The 17,120-nt window shown below is 38.8% G+C and overlaps 1 protein-coding gene across 4 annotated transcripts in view; it reads left to right on the top strand.

Annotated features, from left to right (window-relative positions):
- Positions 1-5,318, top strand: part of rtel1 (regulator of telomere elongation helicase 1) — a 100,356-nt gene extending 95,038 nt beyond the window's left edge. For all 4 annotated transcript variants that reach the window (XM_036133135.1, XM_036133136.1, XM_036133137.1 and 1 more), the window contains 4 exons: positions 2,922-3,044; positions 4,119-4,307; positions 4,420-4,542; positions 4,779-5,318. In XM_036133135.1, coding sequence (XP_035989028.1) covers positions 2,922-3,044; positions 4,119-4,307; positions 4,420-4,542; positions 4,779-4,870 — 527 coding nt within the window. In that variant the 3' untranslated portion in view covers positions 4,871-5,318. The remainder of the gene's footprint in view (positions 1-2,921; positions 3,045-4,118; positions 4,308-4,419; positions 4,543-4,778) is intronic.
- The last annotated feature ends 11,802 nt before the right edge of the window (positions 5,319-17,120 follow it).

Below are 17,120 nucleotides of genomic sequence, written 5' to 3'. Positions count from 1 at the left end.
AGGTAGACTCTGCTTACACAGGTACGTGCAGAACAAAATGTTTACGACCGCATAAGTGGTGTCACATAACCTTCTCGGTGGCAAGAAGTCTTTACATCGAACTGTTTTATGTGACACCAAGCTTGATACACTGAGCTGCTCCAAACAGGCGGTCGCGAGGAAACACAGCATCACAAAAATACGGTAATCTTTAAGAGACAGCTGTCTTTAAGAGACAGTGGATTGCATGCACTTAATCCATCTTTTATTTTGGTAGTCAACTTCTGCTTATCAGCAAGGGAATTTGCATATTTTTATTATTTATTTATTTATTTTAATAGTGTCCTGTCTGGCAATGTGACAATAAGAATTGTTGTCTTAATGCCAAAAAGAGCCCAACAGATTTTACTTTCACAAGCGGAGCCGTACCGCCATAGTGCTCCGCTTGATTTTATACATGCAAGCTTTATTATAATTTATGCAGGGAATATTTCATGCTAATGGACACTAAAACAAGAAGGTAGAAGAGAAAAAAAGGATAAAAGGTGAAAGAGAGAAAAAGGACACAATGATACATTCTCAGTCTGCTTCTTCACCTGCAAAGAGAGATGTAAAAATATTAATTGCCAAATAATAATATTAATTAAATATTTCGTTTGGAACTGTGAATGACATAATAAAAATAAGAGTTGGAAAAATGAACCCCCATTTTTTTCTATTATGACTAAAAATGATGAAGAAAACAAAGTGTAAGAGCCATTTGAGTGAAATAATTCATATTGTGACAGGTGATTGGCAGTTTTAGCAGCCGGGGTTTGATGTGGACGTATTTCTGTGTCACAGGATGTGAATGGTGTGTTGTCGTGCGCTCTGGTTTATTCATGGATGAGGAAGTGGTAGGGCCCGGCGGTAGTCATATTTTCTGTTAACTGTGTTATACTGAGTACCATTTAGTGTCATTTTATGCTCGTATTTATTGCTTTAGACCCTGGGCAGGTCGCCAGTATGTCGCAGGGCAACACAGAGACAAACAGGACAAACAACCATTCACACACTCACACCTAAGGACAATTTAGAAAGACCAATTAACCTAACAGTCATGTTTTTGGACTGGGAGGAAGCCGGAGTACCCGGAGAGAACCCACGCATGCACAGGGAGAACTCCATGCAGAAAGACCAAGGATGGGCTTGAACCCAGGACCAACAGTGCTACCCACTGCGCCACTGTGCACTATGTATATAGTTTCAAACAAAAATATAAGAATGTTTTTTAAATGGCTATTTTGAAGATTTTTACTAAAACATATATATCAGATTCCAGTCTACAGTTGAGATCCAGATTATATACAAATTTTAAAGAGATTAAAAAAGTAAACACAGATTATATTGAACAGAAATGGGAATGAGAAACAAATAATTTAATATTGGATGAGGTTTGGTTAAAAGATTGTTTTCAGTGGAAAATCACCTGTTCTAACACATGGAGCTGCTTCAGTTGGAAGAGTAGTAGTAACACTACTTGGGTTCTGCCAGTTGTTGGAGTAATTGTGGTGCACAGGGAATACCACTATTATTTATTCTGGTCGTTAATGCAAAACCTTTAAAATCTGGTTAAAATTGTATTGAAAGCAATTTTTTAATTTGCAGATAACTTTAAATTGATTTATTATACTCTATAGACATGGAGAAAGATTAAAATTTTGTTTGGCATGTTGAGTTTGGCAGCACGAAAATCCTTTACTAAAAGATGGTTCAATTCTGTATGTCCAAATCTGGATGACTGGTATAATCTTCTATATTCAATATATACCATAGAACCAATCACATTTCATAAAGGACTTAAAATTGACAAATCTTAACAAATTTTGGAGAAATGGAGAATCTATATTTGCCTAGGCAGCCAGAATATTTATGACCCCTTCTATTACCTGTAAAAGAAGTATTATTATAATTATATCTTCCCTATTTTATCTTTATTTTGTTCCTATTTAACTTTTTTCTGTATTTATGTTGTAATAGTCTGGAAAAAAGTTGCACGCTTTGTTAGGGTGTCATGGTTGCTTCACTTTCTGAAAATGATGCTCCTGCATTCTGAAACTGCATTTTTGGCAATGTCATCTGTGTCGGTTGTGAGCATCTGCTGCGAGGAGACTCTGCCCAATTAGAGGCTGACTAATGCTTCCTACTGCCCCTTCCAATCCTATCCTCTCTCCTGCTGTTGCCTCTCCCCCCCCCCCCCCCCCCCCAGTGAAGAGTTGTTTAGTCTAATAGCATAAGGGACAAAATAGTTCTTCGGTCGGTTTGTCGTGCTCTTGGGAAACAGCAGTCCTTCACTGAACAGGCTCCTCTGCCTACTGATGATGGTGTGCAGGTGGTGACTGGCAGAATTTTATATTATATTAGCATGAAAAATCTAAGTTTCTAACACTTGGAATATATTGCCCAACAGTTATTGGACTTCAAACTGTCCTTTAGAGTATGAATGTTTCACACACTGATATTGCAATGACGATATATTCACGACACGTGTAGTCTTAATATAGAGTAAAAACTGTACACTGCTCAACACACTGAATTAACCCATTCCTGATAAATGGTTGCTGTGCAGGGAATGGTTGGACAAGGCACTTAACCACAGATCTCTTGTCTGCTCTGCTGGGTGAATAAGGCTCTAGAGTACCATAAAAGGGCTTTTTGTGGTCAGCATGACTAGAAAAGCTCCAGATGAGTTCAGTCCTTTTTTTGTTCTTAACCGATACCTACTGAGGGCAAACCAGATGGATTCTGTCTAACCATAATCATTGAAATTCCAAGCTATTTCTTTAATTTCCACATATTAAAAAGTACAAATAGACCACGAGTTCTAAAAAAAAAAAAAAAAATAATAAAAATAATAATCAGTTTGTAAAAGCTTGTCTATTTTTTTTATGTTTTTCTTCCAGCTGTAGAGCAGCAGGCGCTTGGAGCTCTGAGCTCCATGTCTATGTGCAGCGAGCTTGACACCCAACAGCTCAACAAAGGAGGATGCCACCTGAGCCAGCAGGGATTAAAAGCAGCTCCAATTGGTAGGAGACATGAAGCAGCCTTCAGAGACTCAGCCTGCTCCTGACAGCATTTATGTGTCACAAATAAAAAAACATTCTGCATACACTCAAACATGCTCACATCTGGCAAGAATGCAGACTTTATCCTAAAGTGGGTGGGTAGAGTAGCCAAAAATTTTACTCAAGTAACAGTTGCACTATTTCTACATATACTTTTTACTTTTACTCAAGTAAAAGTAAAAAGTAGTCAGCCAAGAAAATACTCAAGAGTAAAAAAGTATTCAGTAAGAAGGCTACTCAAGTACTGAGTAACTAATAACAGCTAATGATTTAATATTTAAAAAATATGTAATCGAGCAGACAAAAATATAAGGGTAAGTGCAAATTCTATTATTTTAAAGACAAATGGAAAAAAATATACAAAGAACACAATTGCAAAATAAATTCAGGCAGAAGAAACTTTTCTAAATAATTTTTTTTTCAACATTAAACTTGAAAGTAATACTTACCGCAATAATGTATACATAGTATGTAGGAACAATGGAAAGTACTTCCAATGACCATATCTACCGTTTACTGCATGTACATTTGACCTCTAAATGGCTCAATGAGCTCAGCAGATAGAACATAACATTAAAATAACACACCTTGTGTACAAATAAGAAGTCTCACTTAAACAAACTCATGGTTTTTGTCTCTCTGATAAATTTTTAGTTCAAATGAGTATGTTCTTTATTTTTTTAAGTTAGTAGGGTAGCCAGAAATTTTACTCGAGTAGTGATACTTGAGTAATAATGACTCAAGTAAAAATAAAAAGTACAGTGCAGTAAAACTACTCCCAAAAGTGAATTTTGCTCAAAATGTTACTCAAATAAATGTAACTGAGTAAATGTAACTAGTTACTACCCACCTCTGAGTATTTGGTCTGTTTGACTGTGAAACTCCTCGCTCCAGATAGCCAGCCATCCTCATTAAATGGATCACAGGGCTTTATGTGCTTTTAATGTGTTTATTGAATATTTCAGTAGAAAAATAAGCATTACTGAGCTGCCGGGAGTGTCAGTGTTCAAGCTCACTAAGCAATCTTCTGACCAGGTTCTGATCAGAAGAAGGAAGTCCACTCTGCCTTCCTGGCTGATGTGAAGAAAGCCCTCGGAGCTGAAAAAAACGCTCAGCTCTTTCAGGCCATCCGCAGCTACAAGAACACCGATGACTATGACAACCTGGTGACCACTGTGGCTAGCTTATTAACAGAGAGAGACGAGAACATCCATCTTCTCACCAGTATGTTTTCTGTGATTCAAACACCCCACCCAAACCCCCCTGTCCCCCCGGACCTGTTGTCTTGGGAAAGTTTCAGGTTTGAACCAGAATGTCATGTGTTGTGTTTCTAAAGGGTTTGCTGTGTTTGTTCGCCCTCACCATAAGAAGCAGTACAAAGAGATGTTGGATGCTTTGATGGACCATCCACTGCCAACTGCTGATGCTCCTGCTCTGAGTGAAGAGCAGCAGCGGACAGGTCAGGACCAATCAGTGTTCTAAGTGATGTTCCACATGTTACTGGGGGAATCTGTTGCTCGGTTAGAATGTGTCTTTATGGTTTATAGTTTTACAGTTTAGCAACAGACATGCTGGTTTCAGCTCCATGCCATCAGCGTGGTTTTCATATAATAGGTGAATGTAGAGGACATCTCTGTGTGCCGGATGGCAGAAAGCGTTCCACCTGCTTTAGGATTTTGTTTTTTTGTTTTTCAGCTTCTATCTCGCCTCCTCTGAAGACTCAAAGCAAGACTTCCAGTGTTTCTCCAGCAGCGACTAAAGGAACCATAGGGGAATCTGACCCTTAAAATGAACTTGTGTTTTAGATGAACCTGAATCATTTTTATTTTACTGTTCAACTGCCTGGACAAGTTTTCCTCTGTGTGGAAAATTAAAAAAAACATTTAAATTAAATAGAGGAAGCGATCTGTGAACTTCAAAGTAGATATTGCTGAAGCAAATGTTTTCTGAAGTAAGATTCAAGCTTTTCTCTGTTGTTCCTGACCTCGGGTTGTTGTTTTTTTGTCCCACAATGCAGCAGGATGTGTGCAGTAGACAGGGCTTTGGATCAGGTTACTCCACCAATCAGCCAACATTTTGGTGATTTCTTTGTTTGAGTCAGGTTATGCCACAGAAATATTATTTAACAGCAGTTCGGATCCAGTGTAGTTTTACCTCTAACATCAACTTAAATAAAAATGTCAAACTTGTCCTTTTAACTGGTGAAATTTAAACAAATAAAACAACTCAACTCCCTTGTGTTTTTGCCGATGATATAGAAATACAAACCTGTTTAGGTTTTAGATTTGAAACTGAGGTAATTTGTAATAAAGACAAGCGTTTTAATATATGCATTTATATTATATATATATATATATATATATATATATATATATATATATATATATATATATATATATATAATCATGTATATATATATATATATATATAATCATGTATATATATATATATATAATCATGTATATATATATATATATAATCATGTATATTTTGTATTAAATTAAGGTCATGGAAATTTAGAATGTAATTTGGAGCAATGAAGTGTTTTAGGAAATAAAACTAATGGATTTCTACTCATGTTTCTTTTGTATCCACTTGTGCTGAACATGGATCTTGATATCTTGTATTTCCACATCCTGACCTGAAGGGCAATTTGTTGGTGCTTATATTTGTTCTTTAATGCTTTAAAGGTTGTGATGGTATAATAGTCCGTGGGCCAGAATCTGTAGGATGACTTTTAGTATGAACTGTCAGGGGGCAACTTTCTTCCACCGGGATAAGTTGCTACACATAGCAGTGATCTCAAAACACCAATGTTCCCAAGTTTTCACTTGCACATTAATAAGTTATACCCGATAAAAAATCTAAACTGTTGCGCTACTCACAAAAAAGGAATATTGTGGATAACTGTTACGGTTTTACCGCAGGAACAATTTGTTCGGGAGTAGCGAATTGGCAAATCACTGAAACAGGATCAGACTTGCATCCCCCCAAGTTATGCACTTTTTTACATCGTCGCCACACCTACACTGATTTTTCAGTGTAGGTGTCGATCTCCCGCTCCATCTTCCCCTCATTCGTGAACAAGACCCCAAGATACTTGAACTCCTCCACTAGGGACAGTACATCCTCCCCAACCCGCAGGAGGCACTCTACCCTTTTCCGGTTCAAGACCATAGTCTCGGATTGTTGTGATTGTGGAGATCACATCAGCAGAATAACATTTTTGATTTATCCCCAACTGGACTGAGAATAGAAAGTTTCCGACCAGAGGCAACAGTATATTAGACCAGGTCTAATGCAACATTTCAGAAGCATATAATGCTGCAACAGCTCCTCGCTTTAGATTGTCAGATCACATCTCTGTGGACCTGATCCCTGCCTAGAAACCATTGATCTGCAGAACCAAACCTGTCATCTACAACATTCAGGTTTGGACTGAAGAGGCCTGCTCAGCTTTAAGGACTGCTTTAAAAACACAGACTGTGAGGTGTTTAAAGAGGACCCTGATTTGGAGGAATACACATCTATGTCCTATATTCACTTCTGCACTGATCTTCTCCTACCCACAAAGACAATTAGAATGTTCCCTAACCAGAAACCATGGGTGATCAGCAGAGACCGGTGACTGATGAAGCTCTGGGACCACTGTTCCCTCAAAGCTGCACGCATGCGCAATAGCACACTGCATCTGGATTCTGTGCGCACAGCAAACTCAAGCCAAACTTTAAACAAAATAATAATAAACCAGGTTATTTTGTACCCTTTTGCAATTCTGGTGAGATGGTGTTCCACTGTCCCACTAGGATAATGACTGTTTACCTATTTTTATTTTTACCAATTACAAGGCTGATTTAATCAAATTAATTTATGGGACTGTTTTGATGGAGGGAATGTAGTCAGAATACTGTAGTATAAATACAGAGCAGGGGAGTGATAAATACTGAGCTTTAGCTCCTTGCGATATCAGAAACGCATCTATTGATAATGAAAAAAATAAGAAGATTATGATGAACAAAGACTAAAATGAAGGAGGAGATGATGAAGAGAAAGAATTCAATTATTTTGAAAACACTTGCAAAACCATAAAAGCACCTGAACAAAAGCACCTGCGGCTCGTTTGGTGTCTTCCAACTGTCTGAGTACTCCTTTTAAGCCAGAGCAGAGAGCACCAGAGTGTTATCCCATTGTGGTATGCCTAGGCTATAGATCTGTCTCCTGTGCTTCGTACCTGTGAGTTTTTGAGAACCCTGTTTTGGATCTAATCTTGTCTCCTGTTCCTCTCCAGTTTGTCGTGTTTTTTGTATTTACTCACCTGGTTCCGTGCACTGAGGACCAGTTTCCTGAATCCCTGCCTGCTCAGATTTTGCTCTGGCATCTCCACTCTCACTCCCTTGGTGTTACCAAGCCGGGCGAGAGATTCCCCATTCCTGGATTCACCTGGTTCGTCTGGACACACTCCGGTTTTTCCAGCTGCTTCCCCTGCCTGCCGCCGCAGTGGTGCTGTTCGGGCTCCTTGCCTGTGTTGCATCTGCCAGCCCTCCTGTCATTCAGCCTCCTCCTTCCATCAGAGAGTTAGGGTCACAGAGCACCCCCCACCCCCCCGGATAGGTCTTCAATACCAAGCAGTAAGCAGCTCAGCTTCTGGAGAATTTACCCTGGTTCGATCCAGGTTAATTTATCCTCTTTCTTCCCGCAGTCATTCCTGCTCTGATGTTCCAACCTCGCCTGTTGCACATATCGTGTGCTTTCCCTTATTGAGCCTTAAATAAACATCTTTAAAACTGCTTTTTTTCCGTCAGTGTCTGCATGTAGGCCAAAAACCTTAAAACTATGACACCCTTGAAATAATATTGGCCTCTTCCCTTTCTATTTTTAAATCTGATCTAAAAATCCACTTTTTCTCATTAGCTTTTGATGCAGCAAGACTGGGCTCACTTTATCCATTTTATTCACGTTTCTTACCGCATCTTTTATGTGTTATTTTATTTTACCCTAGTTGCTTGTAACATATTTTATGTTCTTATGTATCCTCTGTATATTTGGTAAACTGCTATTTTTAAAGTGCTTATAAACAAAGTTGGCTTGGCTAAAATGAACAATGATTGTTGTCACCTCTTAGCATTTTGGAGAAATAAATTCCTGAAAACAAATCAAACGCACAGTGGCAGCTGGTGGAAAAAAAAGTCTTTGTGGGGCTGGCCAATAGATTTTCCTGCCTAACCCAGTACATGCCATCAAATTAAAAGTTGGAAACTTACTATGATTCCACAATAAGCATTTAATTCCCTTCTCAGAATCAGCAGTTTACAGATACATTCAACCATTTACAGCTATATTAGGTCTTATTTTGGATAGGAACAGTATTAAATACAACACTAAAATGTCTATAAAGATCAATTAATTATCAATTAATTTTTATAATTAATCAATTAATTATAAGAATGTCAATAAAAAGTATGGTGTATGCCTACTTTGTCACCAAAGTAGGCATACACCATACTGTACTGTCATTATCTTCAGCCAAACAGTTTCACAATGACAATTGATTTCACAACAGAACAGAAACAGAACAGAATTTCAAAATATGAAAAAAAAATTATCAGCTGACAAAATTATGTACCTGATACAATGTTCACAGCACCTTCCAAAATCCTTTCAACATATAGCCCAATATTCAAACTCACTTACCACATGACAAAATGTGTGTCTCTCTCTCTGTCGTCGCCGCCATAATGTTTACGCCACTGCCTGACTGACTGCTAGCTACATTACCTTATGTTAAAACGGCTTGCCATATACCTATATCACTGTGCAGCAAGGGCTATGATTCCAGTAGCCCCAAAGCCATTCATTTCGGTGATGCTGATTGGCCAAATATTTATATATTTTCCCTAGCAACATTATACGATTAGTTATTTCGCTACACTTGTGGGGCTCCTTGAGTGACAGCCCTACGGGAGAAATGCTACGTTCTGTCGGTGGAAATGCACTGTTAAATGAGAGTCAATTGGTAGAGTCAATTAGTAGAAGTGTTTTAATAATTCATATTACATGTAGCCACATACTATTAATTAAAAAACTGACATTAATAATAATTTTGAAATCTAAACATATTTTGATTTTTCCCCTCCACATCTAGGGAGGGCAGTGCCCGAGCGCCCCCTATGGGCCAGCCGCCACTGCAAACGCATATGCTGTATAGACATCATGGAGAACTTGTACTTGGTATTTTTTTTACAGAAATGTAAAATAAAATCATGAAATATTTATTCTGGTTATAGTAAGTGATCCTTTAACATATGAAGAGTGATTATTGTTAGCTCTTAGCATTTTGGAAAAATAAACTCCTGAAAATTAGTCAAAAGCATATACCAGATTATGATGAACTTTTATTTGGTATTTCTCCAAACATCTAAAGTAAAATTATGAAACATTTATTCTATTTGTAGTATAAGTGTATGAAAGTAATAGTTGTATAATAAATATACATTTTCTGAGAGTTATGCTTTGTTTTTCTCTTTATTTATGTATCTTTAAGGCCACCCCCTAATGCTCTTTTACCATAATACACCATCTATGCGCAAAGCTAAACCTTAAGAGACAGCTAACATCGGCTCACTTGACCGCAATCTGGAAATCGGGGACGAACCCCCGGGACAAACCCTTGATTTCCATGAGTAGAAACATGAGTAATTCTCTTTATTGCCGTTAAAATTACTTGTCCTGTTTTCAGCTACAATAATGAACAAATGGGGAGGAAAAGGATATGTGATAAATGAAGTTATGAGTGAAGCGATTCAGTCTTGACAGGCAGCATCAGGAGTTTACACAGATAGCAATATCCAGCATTTATTTCGGTAGTCCACTTCTGTTTATCGGCAAGGGAATTGCATATTAGCATTGACATTTAGATTCGAGATAAATATTTAGATAGCATCAAGGTATCTTATTATTTAGTTTGGTAACTAAATATTTACATACAAACTAAATATTTAGGTCCGAGCTAAAGATTTAGTTTGCAAATTAAATATTTTGTTTGCAAATTAGGTGTTTAGTTTGCAAATTAGATATTTAGTTTGCAAATTAGATATTTTGTTTGCAAATTAAATGTTTGCCAATTAAATATTTAGTTTGGAACTGTGACATTTAAAAATGAATGAAATACATGGTGAAAATAAGGCTTGGAATAACCCCTTATTTTCATTAACCCCCATTTTTTCTCTTACAACATGCTAAATAACCCAAAAATATTGCTGTTAATTTTTGACTGTGTAACTTTACAAACGTCAAACCCTCATCTATGGAGGACCAGCTCTACCATATTTAAAAATAAATACAGAAATAAATACATGCTCAATAAACAAATAAGCATACAACTAATTGCCACCAAAATACAATAAACAAATAAATGTAGGTAGAAATTAAATTATACAGTGAGACAAAAATGTATCTCTTTTAATTAGCTTCTTTATTTATTCGCCTTTGTAATAATTACCTTATTTATTTATTGTCCGTTATAATCTTCAACTTTATTAGATTTCTGTGATGCTATTTATTTCTGCCTATCCTTTTTACATTTCTGTATGCATTTCTACCTCATTATGCAAATGAGGAGGGCTGTGTTTTAAGGGCTCAACTTCTGCCCATTGGTTGCTTAGCATTTTACTGCATCGGTCGAATCTACATGGCTTTTCCCCGCACTAATGCATTGTTTAGTAATGTCAAACTCAGCAGGCAGACGTTCAGTGTCTGACATCTTAAGGGAAGCTGCTAATAGACTGGAAGAATTAGAACGCTGTACATTTGGGATCTGAAATGTTTTTCTGTGGTTTCAGATTCGGCTTTTCCAGATCAATAACTCATCGGCAGATGATTTCTTCTGCAAAACAGGCACCTCTCCGCAACCACAGCAAGGCAGATAGTGAGCTACAACCAGTGTGCGATTTGCAAAAAAAAACAGAGGGGGGGATAATTTTCAAGTGTTTTATAAATGAACCACAAGGTTATGTGGCGTGCATGCTGTCTGGCTCGAGACAGCATGTAACCTGTCCTGGGCGGGATGGGGGAGAAATCGGCTGCTGCTGCTGCTTCTTGTCTTGTGACGCTGCCTGCAACTCTTCATCATCCACCAAAGTTGGTCCTGTAACATTACCATGGCTGTTCGTCCCGTCATCTACTCTTGCCCTTTTCTGTTGATTTTTCGGGCCGAAATACGATAAAATACTTTGTTGACGTTCATGCTGCCACACGTTCTCAATCATTACTTGGTTAGCTAGCAGGTGCTCTTTCAGATAAATAGCTGGACTATAATGGCTATAATGGCTAAATGACTAATCATGACGCCCTGATGTTTACACAATGTGTAAATAAATTTGTAAATAAATACCTTTTTTCATGCCGATATATATATATTTTTGCCTCTTAAACAAAGATAGACATGATATTATGCATATACATATAAATTAATAAAAATTTTACATTTCAATAAAGTCATACGTTTTATTGTTTGTTTTTTCACTCTCTCTCACACACATCTAATTCTGAGCTTTCACACCAATAACAATATTTTTGCTTGCTGTTTATATCTATATTCATACAGTTTAAGCCTGGAAAAAGGTTTTAAATTTCCAGGTCATTCCAGTCTTACATTTTGCTTGCAACTGGGCAGGAGCTTAATACCCTGAAAGAGACTGTTTAGCAACTGTTTAGTTACTCCAGGTCCTTCATTTGGCAACGTAATTCAGCCTTAGTTTGTCAAATTCAGAGAAAACAAATTAATAAGCATTAAAGTACGGTTTATGGGTTGGGTTTCTGCAATGTTATCAGCATGTTAAAATCTCATCTTCAGAACCATTGTCTGCTCAAATTGGTGATCTGCACCAAGTAATCTACTTTCAGCAGTTATCACCGGTTATTGCACCGTAAACTGCAGAAAATACGGGCAGAGTTGCTCTGTCTGCCTTTACTACTGTCGGCTCCTTTGGCGGAGGGATATTTCAGCTGGATACAAAGTGTCTAGTGCAGGCAGGTCTCTTAATAACCGCTGTTTAATCACTTATTTTAGAGCCCAAATAAGCGATTTCCCTTTCAGAAACATGCCCAAAAAGACCGCAACCAGTGACTTATGAAATTTACAAGCGCCTTTAGAATAAAACAAGTCCAAAGTCGCATGAAATAAACAGTCTGTGCAACAGTGAGCGCGGGTCTGTTTTGCTACAGTCTCTAGTGCTCTTCAAACTACGGAAAGCGCCGAGGATAAAAGAAACACAGTGTGGAAAGCACGGCGGGGAAAAACATTAGCGAACGGTGTGTGTGTTTGACACGCAATTAACGGCGACAAAAAAAAAATGTCGGCGTTGTGGTCTAACGCGTTAATAACGCATTAAAACTGACAGCCCTAATTTATATACATTTTTAAAAATCCATAATATTACTTATTCAGACCAGGGGGGGGGGGGGGGGGCGTATCCCCCCCAGGGATAAAACATGAATGACCCCCCCCCCAGCAATTCGCACCCAGGCTACAACCATAGTTTCCTAAAAATGAGTCTCCCACCGCGCTGGGTGAATTTCATTGGACCCTATTCAGAGCTCGCTTGATAAGAAAATATTGTAGTTGATTATAAAAGGCACAATATGAATTAAAGCCGCAAGCGTTGTCAATCGGCCCTCGCAGCCAAGCACCTCTCTGGCCTATTGGCCACCGCGGGGGTTCGCACAATGCCGTCCGCCAGCCACCGCAGAAGCTGTCACGCATTTTCCCCGCCTTTCCACCGGGCGATTCACACGAACGCGTTGGGCAGCACTCCCCCACGACTCACAAAAAATCTGGTGAAGATCGGTCGATGCAGCGAGGAGATACAGCCAATGAATAATGAAAATGCATTGGGCCACCGGACCGGACTAAAGCGTTCAGCGGGCCAGATTCGGCCCGCGGGCCGTCCGTTTAACACCCCTGGTTTAAACATTAGTATACCAAAGGTATTTATTTAATCAAAGGTATCTTACTAGCTGTTAATCCAGCTTTATGTCAAAAGTTAACAAAACCTTTTTAGTTCTTCAAGTTAATTATTTCATGTGTTTAAGGGTTTCGTTTCTTGCATTAAGACAGCTTTTATGAACGTTTGACAGTTAAATTGGTGGATAAACACCCAAAAGAAATACTGTAACAGTAACACTTTATCAATTGGAAATATTGCTAAAGTATTACATTAGCAATATTTCACATGTGGCCTCTGGTAATAAAGTCAAAAATCTTGGTGCTATTTTTGACCAAGACAGGTCATTGAAATCCCATATTAAAAAGGTTTCCAGAGTTTCCTATTTTCACCTTCTAAATTAGAAACATTCTGTCCAAAACTAGTCTATGCATTTGTTACTTGAAGGCTGGACTATTGTAATTCTTTACTACTATAAGGAAGTCCACAAAATGCAGTTTAAAGTCTTCAACTGATCCAAAATGCTGCATTGACTTTCGTTATTTGAATTCTGTGTCTCAGTGTGATCCATATCCTATGCCCAGAATGGATGACCTGTTGGACAGAGTGGGAGGAGCCAGGTATATCACTACACTGGACTTGAGTAAAGGATACTGGCATGTGGCTCTAGTACCAGAGGCACGCAAGCTGACAGCATTCAGGACACCATTTGGTATGTACCACTTTAAGGTTATGCCATTTGGTCTTCAGGGAGCACCAGCCTCTTTTCAAAGACTTATGGATCTTGTTTTGAGAGATGTGTCAGATTTTTCAGTAGCCTATTTGGATGATGTGGTTGTGTTTTTTCATACCTGGGAGGATCACATGCTACATCTACGACAAGTGTTGGGATGCATCAGGAGAGCTGGACTTACCATCAATCCCCGAAAATGTGCCATTGCCCAGAGAGAGGTGGCCTATTTAGGCTATGTCATTGGATTTAGGAAGATTAGACCTCAGGTGGGGAGGGTTGATGCAATTAATTCATTTCCCATACCAACTACCAAGAAGAAAATGAGAAGCTTTTTGGGCCTTGTGGGGTGGTACAGAAAGTTTGTTCCCAAGTTTGCAGAGCGTTCAGCAGTGTTGAATGACCTCACCAAACGCGAGTCTCCAAATAAGATTCAGTGGACGGCTGAATGTGACAGAGCTTTTAAGGATCTTAAACATGCCATCTGCATGGAGCCTGTTTTGCACACCCCAGATTTTGATAAGTCCTTTACACTGCAGACAGATGCTTCTGGAGTGGGTCTGTGGGCAGTTCTGTTACAGGTGGTGGATGGAGAAATGAAGCCGTGGTGTTTCTGAGCCGCAAGCTCCTGGACCGGGAGACCAGATATTCAATGGTGGAGAAAGATTGTCTAGCATTGATGTGGGCCATTGAATCATTGAGGTACTACCTGCTGGGACGACATTTCTTTTTAGAGACTGATCATCGGTCCCTCCAGTGGTTGCATCAGATGAAGGATGCAAATGCACGTATTGCTGGATGGTACCTTGCCCTGCAACCATACAACTTCACAGTCCACTACAAGGCTGGGAAAACCAACACTGTAGCTGACTGTTTGTCCAGGATTCATGAAGATTGAGGTACTCTGCTCTTGAAGAGAGGGGGGAGGAAATGTAATGAAGAGCTTCATTACTGTTTCAAGGGCACTTAAAATGCAGTTTTAGAATATTGTGTATGAATAAATTGCACTGTGATTTAAAGTATTTTATTTTCAGTTGTGATAGTTTGTGCAGTTCTTCTCGGCTGGTACTGACGATGACCTGTCAACAAACAAACCAATTGATAATATTTATTACTGTTTAGAATTGTGATTGTTTGTGTAAACGACTTACCTCCTGTCTCTTCCTCTGCAGGGTGTTCAGGCTAAAAGATTCCCCGGGCGCCTGAACACCTTTTAAAGGTTCCGGAAGAGTCCATTATGGATTGAAGGGGGGGAAGTAAACTGTGTATTTTGGTTGTTGTAGTATTTTAGGAATTTAGATAGAAATGTTCTGAGATATTTATAGATGATGATGTTTGTTAAATAAAGTATAATGTTTTAGCTATATTATTTGTTAGTGTTTGTAAGTTAGAGTGTGTTTCCCCTGTTTAATGGTAGACCTGGTTAATGGGAGGTGCTTCTTGTAAGACGCTAGTGTGATTGTGGCTGAGGCACCAGCACCCCCCGCGACCCCATGAGGGATTAAGCGGTTTGGAAAATGGATGGATGGATGATTGTGACTGCTCCTTTGACCTGTTTGCCAAGGTTGGACAATAAATACCTAGTGGGTGCACCTTTTCTCTGCCTCAAGTCTCCTGCTTAAGCCAGCCTCTAAGGGCCATTCTATCACAGCGCTTAGCTGCTCGGGCCTAATAATAATAATAAAATCTGCAGTTACAATAGGCCTTCGCAGCGCTTAGCTGCTCGGGCCCAATAATAATAAAGTCTGCAGTTACAATAGGCCTTCACAGCGCTTAGCTGCTCGGGCCCAATAATAATAAAATCTGCAGTTACAATAGGCCTTTGCAGCGCTTAGCTGCTCGGGCCTAATTAAAGCCGCAAGCGGCGATGATCGGCTCTCGCAGCCAAGCACTACTCTGGCCTATTGGCCACCGCTGGGGTACGCGCACCGCCCTCCGAAAGCCACCGCAAAAGCTGTCACGCATTTTCCCCGCCCATCCACCAGGCAATACACACGTACGCGTTCGGCCGCACTCCCCCATGACTCGTAAAAAAATCTGGTGCAGATATGTCGATGCAGCGAGGAGATACAGCCGTTGAATAATGATAATGCATTTGGCCATCGAGCCGGACCGCTAGGGTTGTAAAGAGATGACATGTTGGAACTATATAAATAAAATTTTATTGAATTCATTTGTCTTTATATCAAACACACCGAGATGCCTCTTGGCATGACATGCACTATATAAATAAAAATGACATGCTGTTATTCATGTTTTTATTAGGTCAAATGCAATGATAGATTGTATTTTACGTATCAGATACATAATACACACACACACACACACACGATATTATACGTAATATAACCATTATAACAATTTAAGAAACTAGTTATGTATCAAAAAAGAACATGGAACACAAAAAACATGGTCCATCATGTGGGAAGGAGGGACCTGTTGGACCTTTCTATTGCATCCCCTGTCCCTTGATCCAATCAGCCATTTCGACACTGCCCTCTTCAAATCCTTCCTGGTGATCTGTCTGGTTAATGTGTTGTTCTTTAAAGCTCCTGCGGGAAACATATGTTATGGTCACTTCATATGTACCAACACAACTCTCAACTAGAATTGTAAAGTCAACTATGTTAAGGTGAAATTTACCAAAAAATAATCAGTTTTATATCAATTACCCAAGGTTTAAATTGTAATTATGGGTGAAGTATCCCTTTACATAATTGACTTTACAAACCTGCAAACGTCAGAATGAACTGGGAAAAAGCTAAGAAAAAAAGATCAAAATTCAATGCTGACTGGCCAAGGCTGTCACATTTTTTATTTATTTCTAAAATCTGGCTTTATTAAATTGCCCATAAAAAAATTACAAACCAAGGAAAAAAATACAAAATGTAATATTTTTGATAAGAACAGCTGTTGACTGGAAGATCTGTGCAAAAAAATCTTGAAAACATTTCTTATATGATAACATTTCTGGAGCACCTGTTTTGAGGGGACATTGATGTCCTTAAGGTGAGGGTATTATTGACCTTAGAAAATAAAATTCATAACATACAAACATTTTCCTCAACAGACACAAATATCCTAAAGTTCCTATATTACAGTTATTATCCATTATGCACTTGCCAAATATGACTTCAGATTTAAAGTCCTAAATTCCTACTTTCCATTCCAGCCCACAAAGTTGTACTGCCTTGACAGGCCATAGTCCATGATGAAGAACATCATACGTTTCCTGGCCTCATCCACAGTCCGCCCACCAATGTCTGACACTGTTGTGACCTAAGGGGGAACAAAAACAGTTCAAAGCTAAATAATTTGTATAGGTCACAGGAGTAAACACGATGCAAAGACAGTCTCTGGGTCTAG

Source organism: Fundulus heteroclitus, unplaced genomic scaffold, assembly GCF_011125445.2.
Source record: "Fundulus heteroclitus isolate FHET01 unplaced genomic scaffold, MU-UCD_Fhet_4.1 scaffold_58, whole genome shotgun sequence".
Classification (NCBI taxonomy): Eukaryota; Metazoa; Chordata; class Actinopteri; order Cyprinodontiformes; family Fundulidae; genus Fundulus; species Fundulus heteroclitus.
The sequence above is the reverse complement of the archived record's forward strand: the minus strand, read 5'-3'. Positions and strand labels throughout refer to the sequence as shown.